Consider the following 14,095-nt stretch of genomic DNA (forward strand, 5'->3'; position numbering starts at 1 on the left):
TCTCATACGTTCATTTAAAAATAAACTGTTCTGTAACGTAACATTATTTACTCTAATCCGCTACTCCGCTGTCCCGACTCTCAGACTTAACCAGCCTACAGCCTCACTGCTATCCAAATCCAAAAATGAACTGCCACACTCTCGTATGGTCCTCTACTTATGTCCGTAGTCATCGAACCTAGCCACGTGACCTGGACTGATCATCAGACCAGATCACACCCGAAATTACTGTGGAATGATTGGCCGAAACTTGGTTTCATAACCAACACGGACAAGTAGGCGGAGACTTCCAAGGCCTCCCCGATACAGCCCGGCCAAAACGTGGCATACTTGAAAACTAAGGTCACAGATGTTCCAAGTTACTATGTTTAACCTAATTAATAATTGGTCATTCTTGTTCACCATTACTGACCATCCTGTTTTATTGCATAACCGCGCTGACCTGACCGACAAATGAGTATGTTGACCACGACCGCTAGCCTTTGGGTGTACTGTCATCATTATTATTTCTCTAGCTGATTACGTTATGAAAGCAATTGTAGCGAGGCACTCTATATTGGTACAGTATTATCTCATATGGCAATTTAGTTTTCGATTTTACTGATATCTATAGTTTTAATATTTCAAGTCTCGGACTAACATTTAAAAAAAAACAATTAGAAATTCTTTCTGGAAACTGAACTGATGAAAATGTCTGTACTTTGCTGCCTCCAAAAACGATGACTTTGTCTCGTAAATATTCATATTTGTAAGTGATAGAATAAATAAATACTGAGTAAATTTGCATTATATATAAAGATAACAACAAGCATTTGTAAAAGTTATATAGCACTGAGGCCAGTTATCTCGATGTTTTTATCAGCTTTATAACTGCTAAATAGTTTGTATATTTGAAACAGCTAAACGTTTTTGGTCTTCTCAAGTGATATCTTATCAGAAGTCTGGAAACATGTACATTGTCCTAGCATATTTCATTTATATCGAAAGGTCAAGTATTACTAATTGTGTTCTTGACCTGTTATTAATGTTAGTGTTTGTCTCGAACGTCAGTGAGTGACAGTAGCTAGCTCACATTTCCTTAACAAGCTATGTATTTGAGATTTTTACGCAAACTTCGATAGTTATCCCCATCTATATTTATCAATTTTCAGATATTTTGCAAAGGGGTAAGTTCACTAATGGTCAAAATTTGCCCAATCTCAGAAATAGATAAATTACACACATGTGATAGAGCAATATATATTCTGTTCAAATACCTGACTCATTTCCAGCTCAAAGACAGTATAATGGTTGCTATGGCAACAATGCTAACTACCTTAAAATCCGTTTTCGCTGCAAAATTGGCATTTAATAATGTGTTACTAAACAACAAACAATATCTGTTAAAAATATTAACAACACAACAATGATAAATTGCAAGTTGCTTCGATTTCCATCCTATTTTAGGCTATGTTGCTATGGTAACCATGCATATTTGAGACAAAACATTGTTTTAGTCATCAATATGACAACAGTAGATGCTCTATACAAAATTAAGCAGACTGTAACTTGTCTAGAAATAATTATCAGAATAATTTGTAAAATAGCAGACAGTCAAATAATTTGATGTTGTCATGGTAACAACAATGTCAATGTCATTGGATATTTCACTTAGAGCTAAAGTACACGTTTTTCTCGATCTTAGGACCTTCAGTACGTGAAGCAAGCGCTCCACCACTTAGCCACATGGACTATCAACAGTTACACGTGTAAAACTTATAAATATTTCTAATTGGCTTTACCTATAGCAGTCGTCTGTCATCTCCGACGGAAAAACAATTTGTGGGCGTTTTTATATGGTGTTCGTTATTGGGGTATACATTTTATGACATATTGTAAGATATTTTATACCTATTTACATTTTAATGAAATTAGGGCGATTACAAAATTAACTGTATGGGGGTGTCGGACGGCAATCGAATTTTTTTATTGACGGGTGGTGAGGTTCATCAGAAAATCATAATTATGGGTGGTGGGGTCCATCAGAAAATCATAATTATGGGTGGTTGTCCTCAGAAAAATCGTCTTTATGGGTAGTGGGTTGATTGTAAAAATATTAAAAATATGGGTGGGTGGGTGTTTGATCACCTCTCTTAATTACTTACGGATATTTTACCTTCTTATTAACTTTACTGACCGCGATACGCGGAACGCAATTTTGACATCACTGATCTAAAAAAATATTATCTTTTTTATTTCTGTTTATTAAATATTTCATTTTTCTGTCTAGTTCCCGTTGAATTTACAGTCAGCGTCATTAATCCCCAAAAGTTTGCCCATCAACATTTCCTGACGTAATAGAATCGTATCACCGATTATGTACGATATCTCGCACTTGTGTAGAATTCAATAAAAGTCGTGAAGACCGATTGATAATTCCATTTTCCCGCCTTTCATTCACACTCGTGCATTCTGACAAGCACGTGACGTTTGTTATGCCGCCAGTTACGGATGTTTCTCATACGCCGTGAAAAGAAATAGAATGAAACTAAATGAAATCGAGGCAGGCCGAAACGAAAACATGCGTGAATTGAGTAAAACAATTTTTGCATGAAGATCAGTCGAATTATTTCATACTCGTACAAATATTTTAAACGAGCGTACAGATTCCACTAGCCTGGCTCCCTGGCTGCATGGTTATTTTTTATATAAATATGCAAGCAAAATAAGAAAATCTTAAGCGTCTAAAATAGCACATTTTATCTGATGGCTGAACCCTGTCGGAGCCAGGAGCAATAAAAAATGTCAATGTAGAAACAACCTGCTGGAGTTACTTCTCTTTTAATGAATAAGCTTATATACATGTAAATAAGAACAAACATAGGGACGGGATCCAGTCTAAGATTCCACACAAAATCGTCTGTTGATAAATCAATGGTACTGATTTCATTACCCGATGCCGACGTAAATAGAACATCGTCATCCTCCATATTAAGGACATATTTGCCTCGGTATTTCAATATATTTGTGAAGCACTAGCCAGTTACAGAAAATGTGTAAGTCGCTGAGAAAACCAACATCATAATATTTCAGTCATTCTCGTTTATAATTATGGGAAGTCACTAATGTCGCACGCAATCATATTTACTGATTATTTACTGCAGTATTACGCAAATGTTTTCTTTACTGTTATATGTGGCCTTACCTGTAATTGAATTAATTAAACTGTTTCACGCGCGGTTTATCTATTTTTCTGTTGAATTGTTCAGTTCATTCACTGCAAAGTTAAACTGTAAAAATAGTGAACATCAATTTCTTTAAAATACTTGCATGATTTATTTTGAGCATGATAAAAGACAAAAGCCACGTGCTCATTTGATTTGCAAGGTGAACTTCTAATAGTTTCCAATCATATTTTGTCCACAGATTAATGCAAATGATAGACAGACCTATCATAAAAAAGTGCATTCGTGCAGTTTAAAGTATTAATGACAAAAACAGCATCGTAAAAAGAAACTTTTTTAAAACTTATTTTACGTGGAAGTAAAATAAATGTAAAATAAATGTGACTTGCGCAATATGTCATATCTTTTCCTAAACATTACCATTCTTAGTTATTTCCATTATACGTTAAACAGTATGTGGACAAAAAGATCACGAGTTGTTACTTTAGCGTTTAGCCATTTAATGGCACTGACCTTCAGATTTTCGCTTAAAGTTTGTTCATATTTTGAATATTAGAACACAAGAATTTTTTTCTTATCTGTCTTGAATGCCAAATCAAGAGAGAGAGAGAGAGAGAGAGAGAGATGTTCGAGTTGGGAATCAAACCCGGGCCGCCGCGGCAATAAAAAATTCCTGCGGTCCTGACCAATACACCACTGAGGAATATGCGCGTAACGGTCGATAAATAAATATAAACATAATAATAAAGGCAGTTTACCTACACTATACCGATGTTTTGAATGGAAAAAATCGCAAAAACAATTAATTCTAATGTGTTTCTATAACATGATCTGTTAGTATCTAAGTTTTAAAACATTTAGAAATATAGCAATGCTTTTCTGATATCTATTTTTTTTTTTGTCGTACGATCTGGAGGTCAGTGCCTTTAAAACAAGTTTACTAAAACATGTACTGTGTGAAATCATTATTCTAAAAACGGTTGACAAATGTCCAAAGAAATGACAAGTCTTGTCGGCATGATACGTGTATGTTTTAATGACTCGACATGATTCTTCCGAAACCATATTTCAGTAGAAACTGCTAGATCGATGTTACACATTTTCGTACATTGTTCGGAAGATTTTCCTAATGTTTGGTTGAACACACCTACATATGTGAACGTTAAGATTGAATTGTGAATAATAAAAGAATGAATACGCGTAATGTTCGGGCCTTCTTGATAGAACCGGAAGCAGACGTTTCTTCTTTGTATTTTGGCGGGAAAACTGCACATGCCTTCAATGATGCTCCTTTGGTAACGACCGCGTGCATATAGAAAATTACGTATGGGTGTTATATTTTCGCGTCACCAGAAACGTTACTGTGTTAAAACTTTCATGTAATTGTAAACAAAATGCTCTATAACCAAATGAAAATGCATGCTTAAAAGCTTGAATTTATATCGTGTCTGTAGATCTACGTCCGTGACAGTCTCTTATAATATTTTTCATTCGAGTTCTTAATTTTATATTTATATATTATGTTCAACTTTTAAAAAGAAAGGATGTTTACGTTTAAACCCTAACAGGCATTTAATGATGATTGTTTCATCGGTAAACGAACATGTTTTACGGGTGAGCTTATAATAAATTAGGTGGGTGGGGTATAGATATTTTTCCACCTGAAAACGTATTTTATCAAATGTCAGCATCAGCGCATTTGTGTACCAAACTTATACATACACCATTTTGTTGGTATTTAACTAACCTTTCACTGATACAAATATTTTTTTGGTACACGGATGCGCTGATACTGAATTATTCACCTGAACAATGAAAAATAGCGAAAATTCAGGTTTTTTGGCGAAACTAGGATTGGATTGAAGCGATGTAAATATTCACATACTTTGCATAGAAGTGATCTATTGATGTTTTTGAGAAGCTCTAAGGTTAGTCTATTTGGAAAAAGACGTAAATGATATATTTTTAAGTATTTAATGTATTTGAAATTACAGGGCAAAATAGTAGGGTTAGTGAACTTACCCCTTTCTTTTATACTCCTAGCTGAATACAGCATTCCAGACCATTATATCGTAATAGTTTTATTTTATTTCATAACAGTGAAATACTTTACAATCGTTATAGATATCCGAGTATGAACTCTCAGATCATCAAACAGGTAACAAAGAACTATTTTGTGGTAACATTCATTCACTTTCGTCGATGTTATATTTCATGCAATATAAGCAAGCGATTTACTTTTATTAATTTGTATGTTTATCAGCTATTAACGAATGCGTGTCACAACCTTGTCGTAACGGAGGTACCTGCCTGAAAGGTGTTAATTCCTTCAACTGTGCCTGTACATTTGGTTATGGTGGACCTACATGCTCTGAAGGTAACACGGTGTTATATATAAACATGTTTGATATTTGTCTTTGTTTTTAAAGTAAATATGAAAGTATATGCACATACAATTGATGCATATCAGTCTTGGAGTTCATTCAACATATGTGTAATGGAGTTCTGCTTAAGCCGGTGCTAGGGGGCTTGAAAGGTGTTGCACATTCCATTACTTCTCATGAACAGACTCAATCAAACCGTGTCTGCTGTTATTATTCTTGGTTGCATTCTTTGCTTCTTTTTTTTACATATTGTATTGCAATATACCGTACATTGTACTATTTTTATAGAGACCCCACTGCTGCTAAATATTCAATAAACCTCTATCCCCGTGGTCTCAATGTCGTGGCAGATGTTAGTTCCCAACCAATTACCCCGTTAGTTTGATGTTGTCATAAATAAAAAAAATTCTTGGTCGTCTGATTACCGAAAATATCAATATTAGACAACACTGAAAATTCAGGCAATGGGAACTACTTTAAAATCTTTTATACTCCATGCTTCCTTCTCTACGCAGACCTGATACCGAAATGATAAAAATATTTTCTTTTATGTCTTAAACATAACTTTTCGGCATGGATATGCAAGTGTGTTTTGTATTTCTGAATAGTTTCTGTCCCGGATCAATTTGATGGCTTACCTCGTATAGTTCTCACAGTTGTACCAGAAGGAGTTATCACTGAGGAGGAACTCGAAAAGGTAAAATACATTTATATGATATCATATTTAAAGATATGAAATAAATTGGTATTTTATTGCAGATAAAATACTTCAAAACAACTTATAACTTTATGAAATAGATTATAAAACATTTTATGTACGCATTCCGTATGTACATTCTGGCGTTCGGCATGATAGGTATTCGAACATTTTAAACCAGAATAATGGCATTTATGCTAAAATAAAACTGTAAAGACAATTACATGGAAACGCATATTAGTCTACTATGTACGCAATATAGTATAGAAAAGTCCGTTGTATGTTAGACAGTTTGTGATGGACATGTCGATAGATCTTGGGCTCAGTGTGTTTTCTGGTTCTTTAGGGTCATTGAGTACATTCATTCGCACTGTAAAGAATTCCGCTAAATCATGTTTGTGCTAGGGGTCGTGAGGGATATACCTCTCACGAACAGACTCAATCAAACTGAGTCTGCTATTATGTTTCTTGGTTGCGATCTATGCTTCATAATGATCTACTCACAGATTTTAGTAGTAGTAGTAGTAGACTTAAACCCTATATGAGGTCTTCCTTTTTTACAATAGTTATATCTATATGGAAAGAAAAAGGTGTTATCTACAGATTCAATGATGATGACTAACAATCAATATCTTAATCAAGACAATTTTTGCTTTCAATTAGGCGATACAAGACGTCTTGCTACAGAAATCGTCTAGTCTCGCAGCAATGACAATAGCAGATATAGTGTAAGTTCCATTTTTACCTAGGCCTTCAGATTATGGGAATAGCAAAATTAATGTATTTAGTCTTTACATAATAAAGCGGTCTATTTTCCTTTCCGTAGTTTAATATCCAACATATGAGCTCAGTAGAAAAGGCTTTTTATTCAAGTCCAGATATATTATCATATTTTTACAGTTTAATAGAGTATATACAGTTTCAATACCATTGACAGTCTGTGTGGTTTCTGTTTTGTTTACAGTTTGATAGATCAAGATGGTTTCTATACCGTTGAACTCGTCTTCAACAGAACCCGTTTAAATGATACAATCATAACGGATATGGGAAAAGACATACGGGCGAAGTTAGATAGCCATAGTTATCAATTAACCTACAACGGCAAAACAATGCAAGTTGTTAAGGAGGCACAGTTTTACTACGGTTCAAATAACTCCGGTAATATTTTCTGCTTGGAATATACTTGTTTTTTTGATATCTGACAATCGATAACAAGATTGTTTGGCGGGATGTGGTTGAGGTTGTAACAGTGTGCACAATTTAGTGATTCCAACTGATAAGCAAATAAAAGCGTAACCTAGTTGTAAACTATTCATATGGCTTATTGTTTAATCTCTCACATTTTGTTTGCTACGGACCAGTCAAAGGCGATGCGCCACAAGTTTGCGACCGGGGTCTAAACATAAATTTTTATTTTACGTTATTTTCTATACATTTCAGTGATGTTTACATCTGTAATTACATTTCTTTATGTTTCATTTTTAGGGACTGGGTGCTGCTCTCTTGCAGATTTTATATTTTTGCTGGAGCTTTGTTCTTGTTGTTTTCCTTATCACGTAGTTCTTGGTTGTTTTCTTTAATTATTACGTTAATCTTTAATATTTTCTTTAGCACGGTTACTTATTGTTGTTTTCTTTATCACGTATCTTAAACACATCTCTTTCGTTTTTTTAAAAAGTAACTTATTGTTTTGTTTCTTTTTCATGGTTAACTCTTTGTTATTTTCTTTATCATATATATCTTTGTTGTTATTTTACCGCATAACTCTTTATTGTTTTCTTTATCATGTAACTATTTGTTGTTGTTTTATCACATAACTCTTTGTTGTTTTCTTTATCATGTCATATAACTCTTTATTGTTGTTTTATCACATAATTCTTTGTTGTTTTCTTTATCATGTAACTCTTTGTTGTTGTTTTATCACATAACTCTTTGTTATTTTCTTTATCTCGTAAATCTTTGTCTTTTTTTGTTGTATCACGTAATTTTGTTTTATATTAATTTTAGCGCCAATCACATCCTCTTGTTTCTGGTACCAACATAAACGAACATGTGTAGACAAGGACCTCTGCATCATGACGGATGACAGAGAGAAGTGCAGGTATGGCTGTTTATTTCAAAATTTCGTTCATAGTGCAAATAAAGGCTAGGTATACCCTTTTGAACATTCTTCCGGTTACATAAAATACAGCTTTTACAAGGAGCTTTGATTCCTACAAACCTATCATTTATTTGAAACATCTTTGATAAAACCAGTGTATAGCAAAACCAAAACTATTTGATATCTCTGTTCTGTGATATATACCCTTCGACTTTTTTAGCCAACGTCAATATGAATGTGCTATATAACGATTTTTATCACACGTTTGACGTCGTTGGAATGAAATAAAGCCATTACATAAACTTGATAATACACTAGTATACAATGGACACGTGAATAGTCATCTTTTATGAACGTTTCGGCGCAGGATAAATGTATATTAAAACAACGGACTCGACGTCATGAACTTAACGTTACGTTGAATGGCGGGAAAACATATAGTGTTTTTAAGTATACATAGCTAAATTAATTGCATGTATACTTATTACATGTCACATGTGAATAACAGATAAATGTTTAGTACGATACGGATATAACAATACTGAGCTGTCTATTAGTTTTTTTTTAAATAAGGAGAGTAATAAATCGTTGTCGTTGACGTCGTTTTAAGTATAGGAGACGTTAGTCGAATTTACTTGGTCTGTAATACGTAAAGAAAGAAGAAATGTTGATGTTTCTGCAAGGAAAGCTTACATGTGATACAAAAGAATAATACATTTTTTCTCTCTAGCTCTACATTGAATTTATTAACCTTTAGCCTGCTAAATTACTATAATGGACTGGTCCATCATTCAATTTGAGCAGTACCATTTATCATTTGAAGGGGTGTTTACTGAAAATTTACTGACTGAATAGCGAACAGTGCAGACCATGATCACGGATGTGCAGGCTGATCTTGGTCTGCACTGGTCGCAAAGGCAGAATACCTTGCCACCAGCAGGCTAAAGGTTAAACTCATCTATTCAACGTTTTATAGATAATAATATTTTCAACAAATTTCGTTATTCTGATTTTTCAGTAGTGAAGCTACATATATAAACATCCGAGTATTGACATGATCGTCACATGATTAATAAATACCTTTTTATTTTTATTTTCTTTATTTTACTCTCAGCTAAGTTACAACTGAAACAGAAGCGTCAATATTTACAGGTTATACGATTTGTGCCGAGAAATATGCACGAGTTGTGCGGTAAAAATATTGCGCGAATTTAGGAGCGCAATATCATTCTGCAAAAGAACGTTTCTTAATGCAAATCTAATATTTTTCTATTACATATACATACATATATTTACTATCTAAATGGAATGAATTAATCTGTAGCCTGAGTTTATTTGAAAATATCATCAATCAAAAACGTTTAAACGCGACGACTTGCATGATACTGACGTCATAAATGACGCGACGCACCTGATTCGGCAGAATAATATTTCGCTCCTTCAGTCGCGCAATATTTCTCCTTCCGCGTCTCCACCTTGGTTAAAGTTTTTACACTTTCTCTTTTTTCTCCTTATCTCTGTAATTACTTGATGGATTTGTTTTAAACTTAAAATAGTTATTCCTCATCATCACCCACATCATAGGGCACAAGGACCATAACTCTCACACCAATATTTCATGAATTATCCCCCTTTTTACTTAGAATTTCAGGTTAAAGTTTTGGTGCACTTTCAGTCTATCTTAATTATTACTAAATGGATTTGATTCAAAATGAAAGAAGTTGTTCCACATCATCTCCCACATCATATGACAGAAGGTCCATAACTCTGGTACCAATATTTAATAAATTATCCCCCATTTTTTCTTAGAATTTCAGGTTAAAGTTTTGATGCACATTTAATCTATCTCAGTTATTACTAAATGGATTTGATTCAAACTTTAAATATTTGTTCAACATCATCATTCACATCACAAGACACAAGAGCCATAACTCTTGCACCAATATTTGATGAATTATCTCCCCTTTTTACGTAGAATTTCAGGTTAAAGTTTTGGTGCACTTTCACTCTATCTCAGTAATTACTAAATGGATTTGATTCAAACTTAAAACAGTTATTCCACCTTATCACTTACATCATATGACACAAGGTGCATAACTCTTGCACCAAATTTTCATGAATTATGCCCCCTTTTACTTAGAATTTAAGGTTAATTTTGATGCTTTTTCACTATATCTAAGTACTTTCTAAATAGATTTGATTCAAATTTCAAGTAGTTGATCCACATCATCACCCACATCCTATGACGCAAGGTGTATAACTCTTGCACCAATATGTTATGAATTATGCTCCCTTTTTGCTTAGAATTATACTTATTAAGTGTTTTGATACACTTTATCTTTATCTCTCTTATAACTTAAGACTTTTTCTTTTTGACACAGACTCAAGCTATTGTGCAATATCTTCCTCCACCATTGGAGTCATTAAACACTCCAGTGACAGCACCAGCTTCCTCAGAAGTGCTCAGTTTCACTATCCAACATCGAAATAGTCGAGCACGCTGTCTCCTGTGACAGCTCTTGTTTAATGTTGGAGTTTGAATCCTGTCTCATTAAATCCTTTTACTTGAGGCACCCTAGAAAAATGATATTCAGTTTTATTTTGTGTTTTATAATTGTTTACCTATAGTTTGACGATTTTTTTAATAAAATAATGGCTTATAATGAATTCCCTTCAAACGTTTTGGACAGTGGCCATTACTTTGAAATTGTCTCAACTTGAGCTTGAGAAAATATCATGAATTATACAAAATTTACAAAACAAAATACGTCACGGTAAAAGTTGTTTAAATTTTGCATACAAGTCTGCCACTGGATACAGTATATTGCTGTTAAATTGATTTGAACATTTAAAATATTCAGCATTAAGTGGGTCATATCTTAATATGATGATATGTATATATCAGATGTGAGGAGACGGTCTGTAATGTTGATGCAACCGGAGGATTACTAGCGACCGTATTACCATCTGTCCTATTTCCCTTGATGCTGCTGATGTGTTTAGTTGTTTGCCACGCTTATCCGTGCTGTGCACGACCAAGATACATATACGTAGATATCATTGAAGTGTAAGTTAATATCAATTTTTGACCAAAATACCGTTGTTGCAAATGATGAATTATTGGAAACAGAACCATAACAATTAATAATGCTCATAATCTTTAAGATGATTATATCATGAAATTTCTCCCTGATTATTGACAAAAACCACCAATATACTTCATTGATCCTTTGCACTGACACATCAGTTGATATTTTGTATTCCCTTTTGATATTTATATTGTTCTCTGCGTTTTCTTTATACAGTAAGCGGTTTTATTTATTTTTAATATCAAACCGACACTAGATTTGGTGGTCATATCAAGGCCTTCCTGCTGCTTTTCATGGTGGAAGAAGACCCTTATTTCAAACACATTAGCGGGTACCTGTGTAGTTATTGGCAGATAGCCTTAATTGTTGGTTATGATTTATTGAATTATACATGTATTTGAATAATAAAAAAACTTCAATGCAGGCTTTTATTGAATGTCTTTCTACGTTTGTCTTGTCAGTTTTTGATTACAGTTACTTAGTATGCTGTCCGTATTTGTTGCATTTTGTGTCCTTGGTATGCTTGCACATAGATAATCAAGTGTTATATCTCAATATATGTAAAATTTTAAGTACTTTCACTGACATATGTAAAATGGTTCAGTTGCACTACCATTCAGGCATCCAAAAGTGTTATAAGCAAACGTGACAAGAAATCAGAAAACAATAATTTTATTTTACGTATCTCAATAACAGTTTTACACACAAAATATCTCTGACATATGTTTCAGTGAACCGCCAGAGGAACCTCCAATGATATTTCCCACGATATTGCCTAGATATGCTGATAGTTCGTATGACAAAAGGTGAGTTTGACTGTCCTTTTCTTCCGGTCTTATCTACTTAGTGTCATGGAGACACTGATGAAGCTTACCTTACTACTGGCATTGCAGCTGAAGACTTTCTTAGATCAAAATGATTTAATGTATCAATTATAACAAGCAAAGATCCAAAAATATATGGTCATCAAACATTCTTGTTTTTTACAAGTTTGAAGGTACACACTAAGAACTAGTTTAAAACGAATTTTAATTTTAAACAGTCTTAATAGGGATAGAAATGAACCTATATTACACAGTTTGTATTTGTGGTTTTTTGTAGGTATATGGTCGCTTTTATACTGAAATAATCGAAAACAATTTGTATCTCTGAAAAATATGGTAGAAAATTTTCAGTCGTGTGTATTTGAGTTTTTGCTGAAATCATCTTTAAGTTACAAACTAAACTCGAAGTTTGACAAAACCTATTAAATGTTTATTTCATAAATAGAGTACACTGTACAGTCAGTTTTACGTGTAAAAGTTTCAGAACGAATCTACTAAACGTATCTTTGTGCCTGTGCCATACGTTATTATTCTTCTTTTTTTATTTCTAGTTTGCATTCAACATATATTTATATATAATTAGTGATTTGTCTATGTTAGATTGCCATAAAGTCTGTGGAATTGTATATTTCAGACCTGTGACTTTGAAAGACGTTTCAACTATTATAATACCAGTCGATGATGCCCCAGTAGCGGTTACAGAAACAATTGAAGCTCGAAAAGAAATGTCTCACATGTAACACCACCAAAATATGTATAAGATATTGTTTGTCTATTGGCTAATGGATTTTAGCTTTATAGTAGATGCAAGATAGTGCAATGGTGACAGAAATAAAAACTACAGGTGATAATGACAGAATGATCTATATTGTTCGAAATGGATACTGAGATGATTTTATAGAAATATTCTTCCAGGTTTCAAGGCAAACTTTATTTCAGTTTTGTGACGGTATGTTATGAAATGATTCTGTGGCGAATCGTTGTTTTATATGAAAATAGAACCTTTCTGTGATTGCAATGGAAGAAAACAGAATTCATGTGAAATATCACAGACAGAATATATTGTTATTGTTTTTCGAAATTAGTATAGATGTATGTGTTTTTGTTTTGTAGGGTACATTCTCGGGTTTTAACAGATTTTTGTTATATTATTGAAGTATTATTATGTCACTTACTACGTAATGTACTGTATCACTTTATTACTTGCCAAAACACAATCTATCGATTAAAGCTTTGGGAAAGTCTTTTGTTATCGATTAAAGCTTTGGGAAAGTTTTTTGTTATCGATTAAAGCTTTGGGAACGTTTTTGGTTATATGGTTATTGTTATATCTTTTGGGTACTTAGATGGCATCCCCAATCCATGATAAACTAAAGTGAACGGAGTTTTGTGTTTTACATTTTTCATTTGAGTACCCTGTCCCAGAATGTTATGTGTCAAATGATATTGTCAACTACCCTTAAATTTACTATAAGAACTATGGTCATGAATGGGAAAATTTACTTACCCATTTCAATCTTGCATTCTCACCTAAAACACGCAGATCGGTAAATTGGAACTTGTATACTGGAACAAGTCATAATTTGTTCCATCATACATAGTAATTACCTAAATTAGGACCGCATTGATACCGCATTGTTTGCATTCCAAGTACAGCCTGCGCATCCGCGCAGTCTGGTCAGGATCCATGCTGTTCGCTAACAGTTTCTCCAATTCCAATAGGCTTTAAAAGCGAACAGCATGGATCCTGACCAGACTGCGCGGATGCGCAGGCTGGTCTGGATCCATGCTGGTCGCACACCCACTATGTTGGTTTTCCCATGGCACGGCTCATTT

At 33.7% G+C, this 14,095-nt stretch overlaps 1 protein-coding gene across 1 annotated transcript; it reads left to right on the plus strand.

The window, feature by feature from the left end:
* Positions 1-453: 453 nt before the first annotated feature.
* LOC128546284 (uncharacterized) lies at positions 454-13,565 on the plus strand. Its single transcript, XM_053516675.1, has 9 exons — positions 454-457; positions 5,428-5,541; positions 6,157-6,245; positions 6,909-6,973; positions 7,210-7,403; positions 8,253-8,346; positions 11,252-11,413; positions 12,167-12,241; positions 12,894-13,565. Exons 1-9 carry the CDS (start codon positions 454-456, stop codon positions 12,997-12,999), a joined length of 903 nt encoding a protein of 300 aa, XP_053372650.1. The 3' UTR covers positions 13,000-13,565.
* Positions 13,566-14,095: the final 530 nt, after the last annotated feature.

This window comes from Mercenaria mercenaria, chromosome 10 (genome assembly GCF_021730395.1).
Source record: "Mercenaria mercenaria strain notata chromosome 10, MADL_Memer_1, whole genome shotgun sequence".
Lineage (NCBI taxonomy): Eukaryota > Metazoa > Mollusca > Bivalvia > Venerida > Veneridae > Mercenaria > Mercenaria mercenaria.